This window comes from Mustela nivalis (genome assembly GCF_964662115.1).
Source record: "Mustela nivalis genome assembly, chromosome: 7".
In the NCBI taxonomy this organism is placed as follows: domain Eukaryota; kingdom Metazoa; phylum Chordata; class Mammalia; order Carnivora; family Mustelidae; genus Mustela; species Mustela nivalis.
Window position 1 is genome coordinate 86,850,806 of NC_139026.1, and position 19,517 is coordinate 86,870,322.

At 57.6% G+C, this 19,517-nt stretch overlaps 1 protein-coding gene across 8 annotated transcripts in view; it reads right to left on the reverse strand.

Moving 5' to 3' along the window:
- The window catches only part of ADCY6 (adenylate cyclase 6), a 33,623-nt gene that overhangs the window by 2,602 nt on the left and 11,504 nt on the right, over positions 1 to 19,517 (reverse strand). Inside the window, exons 3-23 of one of the 8 annotated variants that reach the window (XM_082741123.1) lie at positions 19,081 to 19,270; positions 12,429 to 13,287; positions 8,543 to 8,692; positions 8,065 to 8,186; positions 7,860 to 7,971; positions 7,595 to 7,722; positions 6,923 to 7,081; positions 6,704 to 6,845; positions 6,471 to 6,599; positions 6,173 to 6,198; positions 5,773 to 5,920; positions 5,434 to 5,531; positions 5,169 to 5,256; positions 4,877 to 4,993; positions 4,477 to 4,635; positions 4,010 to 4,188; positions 2,850 to 2,885; positions 2,639 to 2,768; positions 2,059 to 2,322; positions 1,036 to 1,240; positions 108 to 232 (exon numbers count right to left, since the gene is read on the reverse strand). In XM_082741123.1, the coding sequence (XP_082597249.1) occupies positions 108 to 232; positions 1,036 to 1,240; positions 2,059 to 2,322; positions 2,639 to 2,768; positions 2,850 to 2,885; positions 4,010 to 4,188; positions 4,477 to 4,635; positions 4,877 to 4,993; positions 5,169 to 5,256; positions 5,434 to 5,531; positions 5,773 to 5,920; positions 6,173 to 6,198; positions 6,471 to 6,599; positions 6,704 to 6,845; positions 6,923 to 7,081; positions 7,595 to 7,722; positions 7,860 to 7,971; positions 8,065 to 8,186; positions 8,543 to 8,692; positions 12,429 to 13,286 (3,375 nt within the window). In that variant the 5' untranslated portion in view covers position 13,287; positions 19,081 to 19,270. Of the gene's footprint in view, positions 1 to 107; positions 233 to 1,035; positions 1,241 to 2,058; positions 2,323 to 2,638; positions 2,769 to 2,849; positions 2,886 to 4,009; positions 4,189 to 4,476; positions 4,636 to 4,876; positions 4,994 to 5,168; positions 5,257 to 5,433; positions 5,532 to 5,772; positions 5,921 to 6,172; positions 6,199 to 6,470; positions 6,600 to 6,703; positions 6,846 to 6,922; positions 7,082 to 7,594; positions 7,723 to 7,859; positions 7,972 to 8,064; positions 8,187 to 8,542; positions 8,693 to 12,428; positions 13,291 to 13,409; positions 14,454 to 17,806; positions 17,935 to 18,320; positions 18,579 to 19,080; positions 19,271 to 19,517 lie in introns of those variants that run through there. The other 7 variants (XM_082741120.1, XM_082741118.1, XM_082741117.1 and 4 more) reach the window with 7 other exon arrangements.

Genomic DNA, 19,517 nt, shown 5'->3' on the forward strand with positions numbered 1-19,517 from the left:
TCACAGAACACTACCACCCTACCCCTGTCTTCGCTGACCTTAGAGAGGGACCTGTAGAAGCCCTCTGGACCCATACCCTTCCTAGCCTCTGCTCACATCCCCCTCACCTGGATTCGGTCAGGGACACCCGTGCTGTCCATACGGCTAGAGACATTCACTGTGTTCCCCCAGATGTCATACTGCGGCTTCCGAGCCCCAATGACGCCTGCCACAACTGGGCCCATGTTCAGCCCTGCAATGGGAACAGCAGCAAAAAACTGAGACTAATGGACATTCCAGGGTCAGCCCGGGGAATCCTCCCACCTCCTGGAACCTTTAGAAGGACTGAGAGAAAAAAGTGACAAAGCGACAAGCGTCCCGGTTGTAAAGAATGGCAGAGCTGGGCATGTCCCAAGAGCTCCCCTGAGTTGAGACAGTTATTGCCGTAACTAAATCCACTGAATGCTCACTCTGTGCCAACCCCTCTGGGAAGCATTTTGCATGCCATTATTTCATCCCCTCAACAGCCCTAAATGGTACGTATCGTCCCCCTTTTACAGCCAGCCTTAGGATGCAATGTGCTAAATAAGCCAGTAAGTGGAACAGCCAGAATTCAAACCAGAGTGATGCTGTTAGCCGCTCCTCCCGCCCACCAGCTCCCAGCTCAGGCGAGAGGAAGTGCCTCTTACAAGACTGGCCATAGGGAAGGGCACAGGTACTGGAGCTTAACTAAACCTGGTTTTGAATCCCAGGGTAGTCCACCCCCCCCCCCACCAGCTGTTTGACCTTGGCCAAGTTATTTAATCTGAGTGTCTCTGTCTGTCAAAGGGGATGATAACATGAAGATTAAAATGTCTAGGACAGTACCTAGCACACAGTAGGCCCTTTACAAACGATCTCCATTCTAAACATGAGACGAGACAGGAGGTGGGAGAAAAGGACATCCCAGAGGATTCCTGACGGGGCATCCGGGATGCCATGCGTCCCTGGCCCGCTTCCTCGGCCTCCCCCAGACAGAGCCCTGGGACGAGCTGCCAGGCAATCAGGCCATCTCACCAATCTTCATCTGGAAATTGTTGAAGGAGTGCTCGTTGATGTGTTTCATCTGCTCCATGAGCCGCATGGCATAGTCTGCCAGGGCAGTGATGTGGGAGCGGCCGGCCTGATCGTAGGTGCTGGCGTTCAGTCCTGAGGCCGCCATGTAGGTGCTCCCGATCGTCTTGATCTTCTCCAGCTGCCGGAAGCGCTCCTCGCTGATGATCTGCACGGCACGGGGAGGCCACACTGGGTGGCAGAGCGGCCAAGCACACGCACCCTGCCCCACGCTCGCTCCTGCCGGGCTTTAGCCTCCTCTCCCTGCCCTGTTTCAGCAGCTTCCCTCCTTTGAGGGAGGGAGCCACCGCCTTCCAGCTATTGTTCTCAAGGCAGGACAGAGGCGCCAGGAGCACAGGCCTCTTCACCAGGCAGTCGGCAGAACCCCTGGCCAGGACTGGTGTTCACAGCTTGGCTCAGCTGCATGAGCTCCCTCGCAGAATCCAGAACTCCAGAAGGGCTATTAGCCATCAGGCGCTTTATGTGACTGACTGTCACTTTATGGGGAATTGAGCACCACTGAGCACGAGTGAAGAAGTGCCTTGGCCCCCGAACAGTCAGGAATGGCCCCTTCCTGACCTGGATATTCAGGACACCCCCTCGGGCTTGCTTCCATTTTCTCTATTCGAGGGCCCGTCTTGCTTTCTCGGGCTCGTGGGGTTCTGCCCATGGATTACTGCCTCCTCCTTCAGTAACATCCAGCTGGTACCTAGCCTGTTCTCTCCACAGATCCTCAGGTCTTTGCTTCCCAGCAGTGACAACCCTGCCCCAATGAGGCCGACCTCCTTGCCACCTCAGACACCTTGGTGGGTCTTCAGCCTTGTCTCCACTGTACCTACCCTTACCCTGACGCCAACATCTCTGGGTCCCGTCAAAACTCCCTTCCCCCTCAGCCACCCCTCCAATCCTGGCCTTCCATTCCAAAGTTCTCCCTACTCCCCCAGTCCCTCCAGCTGCTCCACCAGCAGCAGCCAACCAGACAAGTACCTCATCAAAGTCAGCAATGATCTCATTGAGCAGCCGCAGGCACTCGACGCCCTCATTGTTTGCCTCCAGCTCCACATAGAACTCAGAAAAGTTGGCAATGGAGGCAAACATGACGGCCACACATTCACACGACTGGTAGTAGAGCTCATCGTTCCGACGCTCCCGGGCCAGGAAGTGGGCAGCCACGTCCTTGGGCAGAATGTTATGCAGCAGCCTCCGGTTGTATGCCTGCAGTTCCTCCATCTCCTCCTTCTCCCCTGTTGCCTGTGGACACCACACCCATCACCCACTGCCCAACATTCACGAGGGGTGGGTATGGCAGCCAAGGCTTGGAGACGGCCATCAGAGGGAATCGGGGGGGAGAAGAAGGCATGGACGGGTGAGACCTAAAGAACAGGCAAAGGGGTAAAAGGGGCAGGGAGGGGATAAGGCTGGGATTAGGGGATGGGCGCGGGGAAGGCTTGGAGCCAGAGCAGGCTTGGGCAGCCCGAGCCTCAGCCAGCCAACGAGCTGCATTTCTGGCTCAGCCCAGATTCTGTCCTCAGGACCCTCCCCGTCCACCAGAAGCCCCCTCGGCCACCTGCAGTTTCCAAAGGAAGTCCAGCCGGGCAGTTGATTCCACCTGCTGGGCATGCAGATACAGAGCCAGCGCAAACACCAGCAGAATCACGGGGGTCATGTACTTGAGCGCCACCCTCCCGGCAGCTGGGCTGAGGGGGAGCAGAGGTGAGCTCGGTGTGTGAAAGAGGCCCGGCAGCCCTACCCTTCCCTGCCCCAGAGCCCTCACTCACCAGTCCGGCCCATCGAAAGTCTCATTGGAAGAAGCCCTGGTGGGAAGAGACAAGAAACAAAGTCATGGGTTCCCTTTGGGCTGCTGGGTGGAGGGCAGAGGGGAGGGGAGACTCAGAGCACGAAATCTTAAAAAAGTTCCTGTAGGCCAAAGTCCTCACTGGACTTTGGGTCAGGACTTTGGCCTACAGGAACTCATTAAGAGCAGAGGTTAAGAGAAGGTTCCACTCCTAGCTCCTCTACTTCCCTGCCCTGTGACCCAGAACAACCAGCTTAAGTCTAGGCCTGTTTTCTCATCAGTAAAAGAGGGATATGATCTAAATAACATGCACAAAAGGCCCAGCATGGCACCGGCACGCAGTAAGGCTTCAACAAATGTTGAGTTGCCATCACTTCTACAATCACCTGTGATGCGGGCACCACTGCCATTTTACAGATGAGGAAACTGAGGCTCAGAGACATTAACTCACCTGTCCAAGGTCACACAGCTAATGAGCGGCAGAGCGGGATTCAAACCCAAGTGACTCCAGAAGCTTTTCCCAGCACACCAAGCTATGGCCCCACATCACAAGGGATGGGGTTTGCAGAGAAAAAGCCAGTGTGGTGTCCCTAAGTAAGAGTCAGAAGTTCTGGGGCGCCTGGGTGGCTCAGTGGGTTAAGCCGCTGCCTTTGGCTCGGGTCATGATCTCAGGGTCCTGGGATCGAGTCCCGTATCGGGCTCTCTGCTCAGCAGGGAGCCTGCTTCCCTCTCTCTCCCTCTGCCTGCCTCTCCATCTACTTGTGATTTCTCTCTGTCAAGTAAATAAATAAAATCTTAAAAAAAAAAAAAAAAGAGTCAGAAGTTCTGGTTCCAGCCTGGGCTCTGCCATCAAGCAGCTGTGTGACCTACAGGTGGTTAAGAAAATGCTTACGAAGGAACCATGCAAATGAGATAGGGAATTTTTTTCAAATGTCTGGCCTAAAGATACAGGGACTTCCCAGGACTGGAGTTTCCTTGGGATGACTGTGGAGTCATACGTTGGGAGCTCCTCCACGGCCTCCTTTTCCCCCATAGGTGACGGGGTGAGTGGCAGCCTTCCAAGGGCAAAGAGGCCTGGGCACCAGAGTGACCAGCAGGGTCAGGAAGCTCCTAGGGGACTGAAGGGGCTGAGGATAAACTCACAAGCCATGGACACCAAGCAGCAAGTCGTAGTTGTCAAAGATGGTGGCTGGGGGGCCCAGCAGAAGCAGCACCAAATAGATGAGCCCCAGGACAAAGACCATGGCCAGCTTTCCAATGCTGCTGATGTGCAGGAAAACAGAGCTGGCCAAGAGACTCAGCAGCATGTTCCCAACGAAGTACTGAGGGGGCAACGGCAGAGGCGGTGTTGGATGAAGTAAGAAGCCACGGCACCCCGACCCCATGCAGAAAGAGCCCTGTGCTCCCCTCCACAACCTCACACCCAAAGCTCCTTCAGCCTCCGCACCCCACCCTACACCACACTCGGGTCCCTGGCTGCTACCCCAGCAGGGACTCTGGTGAGATCTGGGCCCCCAGTGCCCATCACCAGGCCTGATGCAGAGGAGTCAATCACTAGCACTGATCAGGCCCGCCCCCCACCCCATCCCGCCAAAGCACGGTTTGGACACCTCAGGGAAGCTGCAGGTGGGTGCGGTGCCCTCACACAGGGGAGCGTCCAGGCCCAGAGAGTAATTGAGCTGCTGCAGGTGACAGGTGGTGATGTCAGCGGGTGTCACATTTAGCATCCGGGCTGCGCAGTTTCGTATGGGGGTGTGGTTGCAGGTGAACTGCAAAAGTTGGGGGAAAGCATGGAGGGGAGCAGTTACAGGGGCCATGTCCCAGTGCTTTATACCCTGGAGGTCAAAGTTCTCGTAGAGGGGTGATAGGAGGTACAGAAAACAAGGAAAGAAGGACTGGAGTTAACCTCTCAGAGGGCAGGACGTGGGTCTTCTCCCTCTGCCTACCCCCAGAGCCCAGAGCAGTGCTCGGCACAGACGCAGGGTAAGAGAGTTTCCACTGGACCTTTACCATGTTGGCGATGGCAGAGGTGAACACAAGCAAGACTGAAAAGATGCCAACCACAGTGCTGTGTGCCCGAGAGCGGACAATGCTGCGGGAAAGACGGCGCAGGGCCTTGGGGAAGAGCTGCAGACGGGCAAAGGGCAGAGAGTTAGAGACCGTGTCAGCCAAGGAGTAAGGCCAACCAGGGATGGGGCCCAGGGGCAGGCCTGGCCTCCTCCTCCCACTTCCCGTGGAACTCCTCACCACCCCCAGCCCAGCCAGCCCTCCCCGACCAGCCCTGGAAGAACCCCTGATGTACAGAGCCACAGGAGGACACGGCACAGGTCAGCACAGTGATCAGCAACAGCAGGAAGATACCGGCATAGATGCCAAGCATCACGGTGGAGCTGCGGCAGAAGGAGGCCGGGAACAATGTTACTCTGGAATACCTGGGCATCCTTGTCCCACTCCCCAGATGGGCAGGGTGGGGGCTCCAGGGACCGCGAGCTTGCATGGGTATTTAGGAAAGTTCTGGGAAGTGGTGGAGGGAGGAGAAGCCAAGTGAGGAAGGGCAGGGCTCTCACTGTGGGAAGACGAGAAGCTGGATAAAGCAGATGAAGCAGAAGACCAACAGCGCACAGGCGACGTAGGCTCCGAAGCGGGGGTCCACCTTCCGCGAGTACTGAGGGAGAGGAGGCTGAGCTGGGTGCTGGGCTCTGTCCTGGAGGCCGCAGGGCACTACCAGGGGCCTCAGGGAGGGGGAGCAGTGGGGCCTGGTTGAGAGGAATCCCTCCTATGCCCTGTGGCATCCCCCGCCCCATTCCCAAAACAACTCTCCTGTTCCCTCAGTTGTGCTCGGCCTTCCCTGCCTGGACGCCCCTCCTCACCCAGCCCTCGTCCCTCTGTCCTCAGATCCCCCAAACCTTCTTTTCAAGATCCTCTCTCTGGAAAGTGAGCAGGAAGCGGCGCACATGGTCCTTCCGTAGCTGGTCGATGCTGCGGGCATCGATGGCGCGGCCCAGGAATTCATCTACTTCATCCTCGGGGTTCAGGGCATCTTGGGCACCCCGGCTGAGGGCAGACCACAGAGCCTCACCAGGAGCATGAGCATTGCCCCATGAGGGGCAGCGAGAAGGGACGGGCATGGGCAGCACCCAAGAATAGAGTGAGCAGGTAGGTGTGTGGCCCCTGCTCCCACACGACACAGCTAAGGTCCAGGAAAGAGGGGGTCTCGGTGATCTCGGCTCCCCACAGCCCTGTCCCAGGGTTTAAGTGCCTTCTCCCCTTCGCTTCCTCCCTCCTTCCTCAATAACCCTGACTTACTTGTCCTTGCTGGAATCATCAATGCCCTGGAGAAAGGAACAAAGTGTGCAAATGAGGTGAAGAGCGGACCACCTTCGCCCTCATCATCCCTTCCCCACCCTCAGCAGTGTGCGCGGGGAATCCCCACCCCCCATACTTTAGGGGCCTTGGGACCCGGGTATGAAGTCATCCCTCCTGCCACCAATACCAGACGTCATACATGAAGATGTATGAACCAGAACAAGGAAAACAGAAGAGGGAGCGGGGCACAGAGCGTCAGGAAAATGAGGCCTCGAGTCCTAGTGCTGCAGCCGCTCACCATCTGACGGAAAGCCTTGGAGTCCTTGGTCCGGGAGAAGGCGCGGTCAGGTGCCCAGCGTGGCGCCAGCCCTTCCATGGAGTTGGCCCGCGTCCGCTGCAGCTTGGCCAGCATGGCCTTCTCCTCTTTCTGTGAAGGCAGCCGGGCGCATGATCGGAAAAAGGGCCCAGAGCAGAGGTCTGTCTGCTCCGCACATCTGCCCTCCTCCCTGCCTGCCCACCCCCTGTCCTGACCCGTTTCTGGCTGGCTCCCAGGATGAGGAAGGTCTCGATGTGCTGCTCCTTGAGGTATGCGTTCCGCTCACCACCACGGCCTGGCTCCACCTCATAGTCCCCATTCAGGTACTGCAGCGTGGCCCGGGTGATGTGGATACGGCTGGGAAGGGACAGGAGGGTGAGACCGGGGCTTGGCCACCTTGCTCCCGCCCCTCACCACCCAGCCCCCGCACTCACCCGGCCCGGCCCCCCGCCTCCATGTGGTTGGCCAGCGTCACGTCGTTGGACCACACGTCGAACTGCCATTTCCGCAGGCCGAGGACACCACAGTGCACACGCCCGCTGTGGATGCCCACGCGCATGTTCACGTTCACACCTGTCACCTCGCGCACCAGCCTGGGAGGAGGCGGCTCCGCTTCAGCTCCTGGCACAGTCGTTGTGCCCCCCCATTCCTCCACCACCCCGCTCCAGAGCTCGGGCCCTTTACTCCCCTCAAAGCCAGACAGGGACAGACACAGACGCAGGGCACAGGACTACAGCCTTTGGCTGGACATGAGCACAAGGCTGCCTGGGTCTCAGGGACAAATGAGAACTGTGTTCACCAGCTGTGGCCCTGCAGCATCCCGTGGAACTGAGCTAGGAAGGGAGGAGTCACCATTCTCCCCTCAGACCTGCTCAGCCAGCATTCACACCGGCCCAGATCCCCTCACACTGGCTCCCTGAGCCTGCCGGGCTGGCTGGGATCTAAGCTGCACAGGCTGAAGAAGGATCCAGTCCCCTCCCTGGGGACAGAGCTCCAAGACAGAGAAATAGCCACAACTGAGAAAAAGTCCTGAGGACATAGTAGACGACAGGAGCTGGCTGAGGCGCCCTTGGTGCCTCAGGAAGCCTGCGAGGAACGCTGCTTACGAGATGGCCTCGATCATGTCCACCCCCATCTCCACACAGCAGTGGGCATGGTCTGCCCGGGCCTCCGGCAGCCCCGACACACAGTAGTAACAGTCCCCTAAGATCTTGATCCTCAGGCAGTGATTTTCCTAAAGGGGAGAGTTGGGGAGAGTCGCTCACTCTCTTGCCCACCCAACACCCTCACTGAGTCACCATCTGTCCCCTCCGCATCAGGCTGCCCCAGTAAGGCTAGGCTCGCCCCACCCCCCAACCCCCACCCCCTCACCGCAGCCAGCTTGTCAAACCGGGCAAAGAGCTCGTTCAGGGTCATGACCAGCTCCTGTGCGGTGCACTGGGATGCCAGGCTGGTGAAGCCTTCAATGTCCGCAAACAGGATGCTGTGGACAGTGGCAGAAGATAGAAGGACCACCTGGCCCTCAAAGACTCCCAGGACCCCCATCCCTCTCAGTCTCCTCCCACCCCCACCCTACCTGACATTGTCATGCTTCTGGATGTAGATCTTGTGGAACATCATGTCTTCTTTCTTTGTGTTGATATCTTCTTTCATCTCCATGGCAACATGCTGGGGCAACACGGACAGCAGCAGCCGTTCCTAGACCAGTGGTGTCAACAGGGTACCACTACCTTCTCGGCCTCACACTGTGATCCCTCCTGATGCCTCCACCACCCCAGTGCCCTCCCAAAGCCCTCTGGAGACCTGAGATTCCCTTCTGGATCGCCCCACCTACAGCAGACATATGCTTCATTCTTCACTGGTGCTCCCATCTACCCATCCCCTCACCCCTCATTCAGGCAGCACAGGAACCCCAGCATCCAGGGCCTGTGTGACACACCATCAGGGGAACCATCCACACTCATTCCGTGAAATGGAGCGGGACAACGGACCCAGTCTGTGGTTCTCTGGGGGGTGGGGAGCAGAAAGGCCTCGGACAGTGAGAGCAGCCCCACCTGCTGCCGGTTCTCGTGCTGCAGGTGCAGCCGGGCCTGGATATAACCACGGGTCTCCTGAAAGGCCTGGCGCTGAGACACCTCCGCCGGGTAGTGTGTGCAGATGCCAATGACGTTGGTGCAGAGGAACAGCAGCATGTTGGCGCCCAGCTGCAAGAGGGCGGCAGAGGCAGATGGTGACCACCCCACCCCCACAACGCACAGGTGCAACCTACCAGGCTCTCTGGGGATGTGTTCCCTCAGGGAGGAAACCAGGATCCTGTGCCCTGTCTGTCCCCGTCGCAACCCCTGTGACACATTTCCCCCTTCTCCCACAGGATTCTGGCCCCCTTCCTGGATCACTGTACAGCTAGAAATGGGACCTTTGCACAACTCCTGGCAGCAGAAGTACCACCCAGGGCAAGGGGGGGGTCACAGGGCCGGTGTCTAGTACACTACAATTTCCTGCCCCACCATCAACTCCGACAAAGAACAAATGCAGCAACTTCTGCACGTGGTTCTCCTCACAGGACAACACCCAGGAGATTTGAGCGCTATACCCCCCTATGAATGCCCAGGACAAGTCATCTCATCTCTCTGGGCCTCTGTATCTTCATCTAGAACCTGGAGAGAGGACAATAAGAAGATGTCTAAGATCCCTCCCTGCTCTGACATAACTTGATATTATTATTATTATTACTATTATTGGAGCTAATCTGTTGGCTGTCTAATATTCTTGACTTCTTTTTTTTTAAGGTTTTATTTATCTATTTGACAGAAAGACACAGTGAGAAAGGGCACACAAGCAGGGGGAATGGGAGAGGGAGAAGCAAGCTTCCCGCTGAGCAGCGAGCCCGAATCAGGGCTTGATCCCAGGACCGTGGGATCACAACCTGAGGCAAAGGCAGAACGCTTAATGACTGAGCCACCCAGGTACCAGTCATCCTGACTTCCATAGCTACCTCTTATACAGTACCTAATGGATTTCTCCTAACTCTATGAAACATACAACAGTACCTCATTTTGGAAGGTAAGGCATTCCAGCACAGAGAAGCTAAGTAACTTGTCCAAGATCACACAGCTAATAGTAGCTGATGTGGGACTTGAATCCAAGACAGTAAGACTCCAAAGCCTGTGTCCAAACCTTACTGCACGGTACATTCTTGATTTCCAAGATTCCTACTCCCTCCACTCATGCAAACTCTTGCCACCCAGCCTTGGGAATCATCAGTTCTACTAATGATGTTCCACCTGGGAAGGGTTGCCACCGTGCCCCGGTACCCCCAATTCTTGATGCCTTAGGAGCCCAATCTCAGGATGGTCAGCCCTCCTCAGCATCAGTAGCTCTCACCAAAGAGCAAGTCTAATGAAAACTGGCATCAGTGTTTCTGGGAATTCATGGGTTAACCCGGCACTTGTGGCTCCACCCCAGAGTTGGCTGGGGCAGGGCTCTGGTTTGGGGAGAAGGGAGGGAAAGAGCACCAACTGGAAGCCAGGAATTCTGGGCTTTGCCCAGAACCAGAACTAGTCTTGCAAACTTGGGCAGGTCACTTAATCTCTGGGAGCTTTCATTTTTCTTAGGTAAAACGGAGGGGTAAGTTCAGCAAACCTCTAAGCTATTTCTCGCTCTGACCCTCTAGGACTGGCCGCCTAGCTTTCCTTCCCAGTCCAGCTCCCAAGGTCTCCCTCCCAGCAGCAGGGGTGAAGAGGGGGGCACACTATCTCCCTTAGGGGTTTCTAAGAATAGCCCCCAGTAGGGGAGAAGGAGGGGGGTTAACCAGGCAACTTCCCTTCCTGGCCCCAGGAGCCCAAGAGGAAAAAGTGAGTCACAGGGAAGGGAAGGGGAAGGGGGACAAGAGACCAAAATAGATCTGTATGCAGACCCCTATCCAACTGTGAGAAAAAAGGGATGCCAGGGCACCCTGGGAGACTCCAAGCGGGGCCGGGGTCACTGGGTGAAACTGCTCAGTGTGTCTGAATGAGGGGTCAGAGGAGAACGAAGGTTTCTTCCCATGAGCGTAAGCAGGGCTGGATCTGGAAAGGGGCTGCACGAGGAGCCTAGAAAGGAGGCCACGGCTCCACGCCATCCAGACACGCATGGGCCACTGGACACAGGGAATCAATCCTTCTCAGTTCAGAGAAGGTGTATGGGCGACCCTGGCTCCGAGAATAGGCACGGGGGAGGCTGACTCTCCCTGCTCACCCTAAGAACGTGCCTGCTGAGACCTATTGGGTCAAGCTGCAACTGGGAGCCCCTGGGGAGGCAGGAGGCTGACAGAGTCCTGGTCCCCATGGGGCTGCGCCTACCCGATCAGGCCCTGTGCCTGGGCCGGGGCACCATGCCAGCTAAGAGCAGAGAAGAGACACTTATCCACCCCCTGCCAGCCAGAGAGAAGGTGAAGAGGGAAGGGAGGCACCACCTCCAAGCTCCTCCTTCCCCAGCAGGGTAGTCCAACTCCAAAGCCCAGGGTGCTAGTTACCCTGGTGACAAACGGGGGGCTAGCAGAGGCAGAAAGACCCAGGCCCTTTAAGAGGTCAGACTGCCCTGTGGGTGCGTGCTCCACAAACAAATGGGCTATAAAGTTACTTTTAAAAAGGTACATTCTGTTCCGGAGCACAAGCTGGGTGGAGAAGGGCTTCATGCCAGAGCACCCAGCTTCTCACCCTGGGAGCCCCAGGCAACTTCCTCTTTGTGGGTGGGGCTAGGGTGGGCTATAGGCCACAAGCCCTAGGCAAGGCAGAGGTGGGACTCCCTCAAAACCTGTGCAAGACTGAGGACAGCACCCTCAAAATCAGGGGTCATGAGGTATGTTAGTTGGGGCTATGCCCTGAAGGATCAGCTAGGCACCATGTCCTGGGCTCTGCTCCCTCGTCACAGGGAGGACCTCAGATGGCAGACTCCGCATGCTCTTGTCTCTCTGAAAGGGATTTCTGGGAAGGCCCTTCCCTGGGTACCATCCCCTACAGCACTCCCACACTTCCCTACCCCAGGTAAGAGCCCTGCCCTGGCGGGTTCTACTCTGCTCTGGGAGAGGGTGGGGCCCTAACAGCGCCATCATGAGGTAACTACTATTTTTATCCCAGTTTTACAGACTGGGAAATGAAGGCTGGGAAAAGTGAGGCTCGTTGTCTAAGATCTCACAGAGAAGAAGTCAGTCCATTGGACAAAGCAGGTCTGCCTGCAGCCAAGCCTTGATTTCTCTCTCAACATCATGCTGGCAGGCCCCACCCCACGCCCCACTGAGAACCTGGATACAGTAGCTGGCATAGGCAGAGAACCTCAAGACAGGACTGCCGGAGCCCTGGTGCTCAGAGGGATGGTGGGGAGACCTGAACCTGATGTCGCTCTTCTCCACGGCCCAACTGCACTTAAACCATGCCCGGCCCCAGAGAAAACTGATCCCACTCATCACCCTCCCTGTCCTCTCAGAGATGGCTTCAGTCCAGAAGAGAAGCAACTCCTCCCTTGCCAACTCTATCAGAACCCTGCTTGATCCCTCCAGGTCACCACCTGGAGCTGCTTTACAGGGACAGCACCAGGGCCTGAGTCTCAGGGATCAACTTGGGGCCAGAGATGCCAAGGCCTTAAGTCACCAACACTGCCCTCTGGGCCCAGCCCAGGCCCTGGCATCAAACGTCACCTTCCCACATTGGGTGCTCCCTCCCATCTTCGGGCTCCACTATTTCAAGGGCCTCCGGCTAAAGAGCTGCACACTGGGGCCTGCGTCTGTCTGGGGAGCCCTCCCTCTGCTCCAGATCCCAGAGGGAGCCAGCCCCTGAAACTTGGCCTCCTGTCATGCGCCCCTCCCCTTGGACACCTGTGACCCACACCCCACCCACCCTGGATCACCAGACCCCTTGGCATTCCCGGCCGGGTGCCCCAAGGCCCCCCTCCCGGACCACCCACCTGCTTCCAGAGGAAGGCGTCCCCGCGGTTGAGTTGCCAGGCCAAGATCAGATGCAGGGTGGAGAGGCCCAGGCCACTGAAGACAGCCGCCCGCATGCGGATGGGCAGGAGCGTGTAGGTGATGTAGACGAAAAACACGGGGCACCAGAGGCCAACAGAGGGGCTGCGGGGGTCAGCCGCCAGGGCGCCCCCCACCTGCACAGCTGCCAGGATGCCCAGCACCACGTAGCTCACCACCCACATGGAGTCCTGGCGGAAGCTGTGCCGGTTGCACACCACCATGAGCGCCACGAAGAGGGTGGCAGCGCAGGCCAGCAGGGCCACATAGGCAGGCTGCGGAGGGGCAGGCGCCGCGTGGAAGGCCAGCAGCACCGCTGTGAGCAGCACCAGCACGGCCATCAGCAGCGTCAGGCTGCTCTGGTTCATCTGGAAGAAGTACCGCTGGTACAGGCGCTCCAGCTTGGCGGAGCGGAACTGCTTCGACTGGAACACCTGGGCCAGACGCCGCCAGCACGACCACCGACGCCTGGGGCTCCCGTCAGGCACCACATCGGCCACCCCCACTGCTGCCGCCGCCTCTGTGTCCTCAAAGCCCAGGGCCACCGCCCGCAGCCCCAGCTCAGTGCCCTTGCCCGGGCCACCCCTCCGGATGAAGGCCTCGTCCTGCCAGGGGCACCGCGGGGGAGCGGCGGGGCTGGGACTAGGGGGCTGGGCCTCCCGGAGGCAGCTCATGTAGCGGGGCGTGCAGAAGCCACCTGTCCGGGTCCCACGGCGCGGACGCTTCTGCCCATTGCGCTCACCCCAGGCTGTTTTCCGTTCATCCACTTTGGGGACCAGGAGGCCACTAAACCACGACATGCTGCTGAGAGAAAGGATGGAGTTGGTGTTAACGCCACCATCACGCCCTACCACGGCCGGCAACTATCACAAACCAAGCACTTCCACTGCCAAGCTAAGACCTCCAGATGCCACATCACTCACGTAAAATCCGGGAGGAAGACAATGGTGGCCCCCTTCAACAGGCCAGGAAACTGGACACAGATGGAGGGAGGGAACTGGCCCAAGATCAAGGAGCCACAGAGGTGTCAAAACTGAGATTCGAACCCAGATCTGCCTGACCTCCCCCCCTCCAAGCACTACACTTCAACAATCACCTCTTCCCTAAAAAGCACTGATTTGTGGGAGGTGACAAATTCAAACGCCTGTGTCAATGAGCAAAGGCACGCCCGGCTCAGGAGATGCCACAGGAACTACGGGGTGCCCCCCACCCCGCATGGCAGGGGCACACAGCACCCCCACATTAGCAGAGAGCTGCCACCGGCATCCCGGTAGAGCCCGAGCCTCTCATTTTCAACAGAAGCTGGAAAAAAGTGTACATTTAAACATGACAGCTCCTGATTTTGAAAAGGTTGGCAAGTAATTCACATTTTTCAATGCTGCAAGCCAAATAAATCACGTCTATGGAATGAATTCAGCCTGTGAGCTGCCAACCGGTGACCTCTATACAAAAGGGAATCTCTTTCCACATTGGTCCCCGTCACACTCGCACCACACACACTGTATCAGGCCAAATTCTACTTCTTCCTCGGTTCAAGGCTTAGAAGGAACTTCCTCAGGGAAGATGTTCCGGCTCCCCCACCCAGACTGCGTTTTGCCCCATTTACCCTCTGCGTTTCCTCCATAGTACTTATCACAATTATACTGAAATTGCCCCTTGTTCAACGTGTGTCCCCACCCCTCTGACTATAAACTTCATGAGGATCCAGATCGCTACTATTTCACTCTACACTTTATCCCCAGCACCAAGTACTGAGCCCGACTCCTGCTAAAGCCCCAAGAAATACATCGAAAAGACAAAAAAGAAAGCTTAAGTGGGGGCCTCTGGGTGGCTCGGTCAGTTAGGCATCTGATTCTTGGTTTCAGCTCGGATCATGATCACCGGGTGGTAAGATCGAGCCCCAAGTCAGCTCCAGCCTCAGTGGGGACTCTGCTTAGGATTCTCTCCCTTTTCCTCACCCTTCCCCCTCTCCCCCTCCCCACCCCAGCACACACACTCTCTCTCTAAAATAAAGAAAAGAAAAGAGAAGAAAGCAAGTTCAAGGGCACTGGCACTGAGCAACTAATATGAAATAAATACAGAGTTGTAACCCTGTGACTCTCCACCTTCCTCCCTGCACTCCAGTCCTATGAGCCTCCTTGCTGTTCCCCAACACACCGCGCATGGCCGGCCTGGGACTACTGTGCGCACCATGTCCTCTGTCCAATACAAGAGCTCGTCCAGGTCATAGCTCAAATGTCCCCTTATCGGTCTTTCCCTGACCGTGCTATTAAAATAGCAACCCCCTTTCCTGGAGCTCCCTATCTCTCCTCCCAGCTTTATGCTTTATTTTTCTCCATAGCTCTTATCAGCAACTGCCATTCCATTTATTTTCCTTATTTGCTCATTGTCTCTCCTCACTGGAATGTCAGCTCCATGAAGGCAGGGATTTGGGCCCGTTTTGCTCTCAGCCACAGCTGCCGCACCTGGTTGAATCTATGTAAGTGTTCCTAGAACGGCTGGCTGGACGATGCTTTTCTCTGTTCTTTAAACTTTTCGAGGTCCTCTCACATGCCTAATTCCACCTGATCTTCACCAAAACCCCGTGAAGGTACATTGGTGGCCACCTGGGGCACAGATTTGACAGGAAAGGAAAACAAGGTGCCTAACAGCTTTGTGTGGCTGGCCCAAGTTGCGGAGATCCTGGGCCACTGAATCCGCCCCAGGTCTCAGGCAGGTCTCCTGGAGGGTAGCGCCTTGAACCACGATGGGGAAGACTCCAGGACAACACCCGCAGTGTGCCTCGTGGCTAAACCCAGCTTCAGAGAAAGAGGATGAGAGCACAGTCATCTTCCTCCGTGCCCACAGGGCACCCTGGGGCTCCCTGTACTGAAACCTTCAGAGCTAGCAGCCTTGACATTTGTACTCACTAGGGGACATGGGGCAGGGTGGGGGGGCAGACAAGTGGCGCTTCAAGCAGACACCCAGAGGCCCACAAAAGAGAAGGCAGACTAGGGACCTCTCTGCACGCTGGAAAGTGTGCAGTTCACCCTAGTTCACCCTCAGCCAACTTCTAGTTCACCCTAGAACTAGAACTAGAACCAACCCTAGTTCACCCTCAGCCAACTTCTCTCAGCATCCCTTCTCCCACAGCCCACAGAGTGGCATGCCCTTCAACCCCGCCACACCACCAACAGCACCTTCTGGAGGGACAGATCAGAAATGCAAGACTTTGGGGCCAGGTTGGCGTTTGGAATGGATAACCAAAGGAGGCCTGGCTCTTCAAAATACTTCTTTAGAAGCTTGATCTTTGGAGCAAGACCAGGCTTCAAACCTGAGAGTAATTATGTGCTAGCTGCACAGCCTTGAACATGTTACTACCTCCCTGCATCAATTTCGTCATCTGTAAAATGGGAAAAGTAATGTCTGTGAGGAAAGAATCCAAGAGTATTTTGTCACATCGTACATGCTCTGTAAATGAGTCCTTTCCCCCACTCTCCACGACTTTGAACCCAAATTCTACCACTGTCCAAAAAACAGAAAGACAGGAAAGTCATCTACACATCTCCCCAGCCAGTTGGACACCTAGTTCTAGTTCTATCGGTCCCTCTTGTCCTCAGCTGTCAGTCCCCAGAGCTGCTAGAGACAGAGCCCAGAGTGAGCAGGCTTCCCACCATGACATTTTACTTAATTCTGCCTCCTTGTGCTTGCCAGTCCCCTGCCCTGTATTTACCACACACAGCAACCCTCCCACCCCCTGCAATGGCCCAGACCTCTGTTCCCAAAGGACCTGTTTCTGGCTGTGTTCCCAGCCTCCTGGAAGCATGTCCTAGCATCTGGCTCTTACCCACAGGGGAAGGGGCAGACACTGTCCAGGAGAATGCATGACTGTCCCCAGAACACTCTGACCCCCCAAGGGGATAGCTTCAGAGTCATCTAATTGTCCAACTAACTGCAACCATCCCACCTGAGGCTCCACTCCGGGCATTGCCCACCTTGAAGAACTCACCAGGCTCCCAGCACTCCTGGCACACCAGACTAGGTTGGTATGACAAGGAACAGGGGGAGGGCACTGTTCAAAGCCACAGAACTTCCCTATATGGTCCCCCAACCCTCACTGTCCAGAAACAACGCATCACTATAAACCACAGACCACCTCCTTCTTCCCTAGAGACAGGCTCCTGAGCCTGTGCCTCTGACCTTCCCCCACCCCCCCGGGTCCTGCTCCCTTGCTCTCTCTCACAGATCTGCTGCTCCAGACACTACTGGCTCCCACAGCCAGAGCCATATCCATTCAGCTTGGCAGTTGGGAGGCCCAGTGCCTCCAAGACCTCAAGTCCCTCCCAACCCTGATTCTCCAGCCTGAGACCCAGAGTCTGAGGCAGGCCAAGGCCCAGCCCCAAGGATAGCTCTGCCCACTGCTTTTCCCAAAACCTCTTCCTGGCCACCTCGGTCTGTCCCTGCCCCTGCCCTCCTTGGCAGAAGGAGGCTCCTGGGGATTTAAAACGACTTCAGATAGTTCATAGTAGAAGGCCCTGCCCAAGCAGGGCCCTTCAGTGCCAGCACCGCCCACCATGCTGGGAAGAGGGCCTCCATTCCAGGCCTTTCCAGATGTAGAGGAGCCTCCCCCAGGGCCTGTATCTGGAGGTCCAGGACTGCCTTCTCCCTTTCCCAATCCTTGGTCTCCCTGAAGACTGCAGAAGGCTCCCACTTCCACAACCCCCTGAGGTTTTTCCACCTCCTAGGAGTGTTTTGGTAAGGGGAGGGTATGGGGAGAGAGTCCCCACCCCCTGCTTCCACGTCTAGGTTTTCAGTCAGGCCCTGCTAAGAATCAAGTCATCTCTCCCCTGGACCCCTGCAGCAGGCCCTGACACCACCCTTTTCATTTCAAGGTCTGGGGTTAGGGGAGTGGAGGCAACTCCTGCAGGCATAGGGCATCCCTCTTCCCGGACTGCCCCCCTCCCCTAAACACAATCACACTCTACCCCAAACTCAGAGACTCACCCCACAGCCCCGCGGCAAAAACCTCAGCCAGCCCCTCCCCCAGCCCAAACCTTCGCCGGGGTCCCAGCCAGCTGGGCACTCAATTCGGTTGGAGGAAGGGAGTGAAGGGTGGGAGACTGGAGCCCCCCATCCCCTCCCTGATTTCTCTCTCCAGCCCCAACGGCCTCAGGCTCCCCTCCAAACACTATAGAGCCTCCCCATCGCGCGCTTCCGTACCCCCAACAAAAAACTCTCGGGCGCCGCGCGGGAGTCTTCACGTCCCCCCCATCCCGAGACCCCAACACCCCATCGCCGCCGCTCTTCCCCCGCCCCAGACCCCTGCTCCGCGCGGGCTCACCTGCCGGCCGGGCTCCGCGCCTCCCCCGGGCCCCCGCCCCGCAGCCCCCGCGGGCTCCGGCCGGCCCGCCGGCCGTCCCGCGGTCCTGCTCTGTGCCCGCGCGTCCCGGCCGTCCCTCCCGCCGTCCGCAGTCCGCCCGGCCCGCGCCCCCTCCTAGCCGGCCAGCGCAGCCGCCCTCTACCCCGGATCCAGAAGTCCCCTCCCCGCCGGCTCCCGGACTCCCCGCCTTAAAGGCACAAGCTCCTATTGTCTGGGCGCCCCCTCCCCCTCCGCCTCCGAGCCCCGCGCAGGGGCCCACTACCCTTCCGACGAGCGGGGCTGGGGTCTGGGAGCCCGAGCAGCGCCCCTCCCTGCGCGCGCCCCCTCCTCTCTCCCGCCGCTCCCTCCCTCAGTCCTGGGAAAACAAGCGGCTTCTGTTTAGGGATCAAGACCCCGAGGGAAGGGGCAGTCCAGCCCGCTGCCCCTTCCCTCCACCCCCCTGCTGCCCCCTGCGGCGTTCTCCGCCCACCCTCACCCAGGGGTCCCCGGGCGCGCCGGACAACGCACTCTGTCTCTCGGCGACGAGACCCCGCCCGCAGCACGGAGGGTCGGCTTCCTTCCGGCCGGGGTCCCCTGGGGCCGAAGCGGCGCCCTGCGCCCACTCCTCACTCCTCCTCCCTTCCTCCCTGCCCCCCACCCCCACCCTACCATTCCCGCCCAGCCGCCACGGCCCGGCTCCCTCCCGCGGGAACTCAGTTTAATAATTAATTAAGATTTCATTCCACTGGGCGCCAGGTGTGTGCGGCCTGCTTCCCCACACGCCACTTGTTTCCTCCTCCCCTAACTCTCTGGGGCACGGGCCCCAGCGAACCTGCTGCACCCGGAGCCCAAGAAGGGGACTGAAGGAAGGGGCGCTGCCCCCCATTCCGCGCCCCCCCCCCACTGGCCCCTCTGGGCAGCCCTCCCGCCGACCTGCCGCTGTGCAGAGCCCCTCCCCCGGGCACCTTTTACCCTGTGCTTCCCTGTGGAGGGTGGGGGTGAATGAGGCGGTACATGGCTAGGTGCACATACTGAAAAATTGTTTGGGGCTTTTATTTATTTCCCATGTTTTCTCGCGCAAAGCAGCGACCCAAGTTACCTGGGCGATGGGAAAATCACGTGGGAGCGGCTTTAACCCTTAAGGGTTTGAAACATGGTATAGGCAGAAAGGGGAAGAGGGTCAATTCCCAGAATGTAGGTGAGCCTGACTTTGGAATGAATGCCATTGCCCCAGAGCTGCGAAGAGGGCAGCTTGCCTGGTTTCCCTTGGAGGCCTGGCCAGCGGTTCCCTCAATCACAACTGTAGCTCGCCCTTCCTTTGGCAGCCTCTTCCCCGCCAGGGTCCCACTTCAGCTCGCGCCTTGGCGCCTTCGACATCTTAGTCCTTCGAAGTCCAACTCTTGTCCATGCCAAATCTCCACTTGGATTCCTAAACCCAGGACAGAGCTTGAGGCAAGAGAGGGGAGGAATTAGGAAAATCCGTTTCCATCATTTATCAGCCATATATAATTACAAACTATATACTTCGGTAAATCATTACTCTCTTGGAGCCTTATCTATAAAATGGGAATTTGGGTTTTTTAAGATTTTTTTTTTTAAGGGCCATCTGAGTGGCTCAGTCCTTTAAGGGTCTGTCTTCAGCTCGCGGCATGATCCTGGAGGCCCTGGATCCAGCCGACCTGCGCTCCCAGCT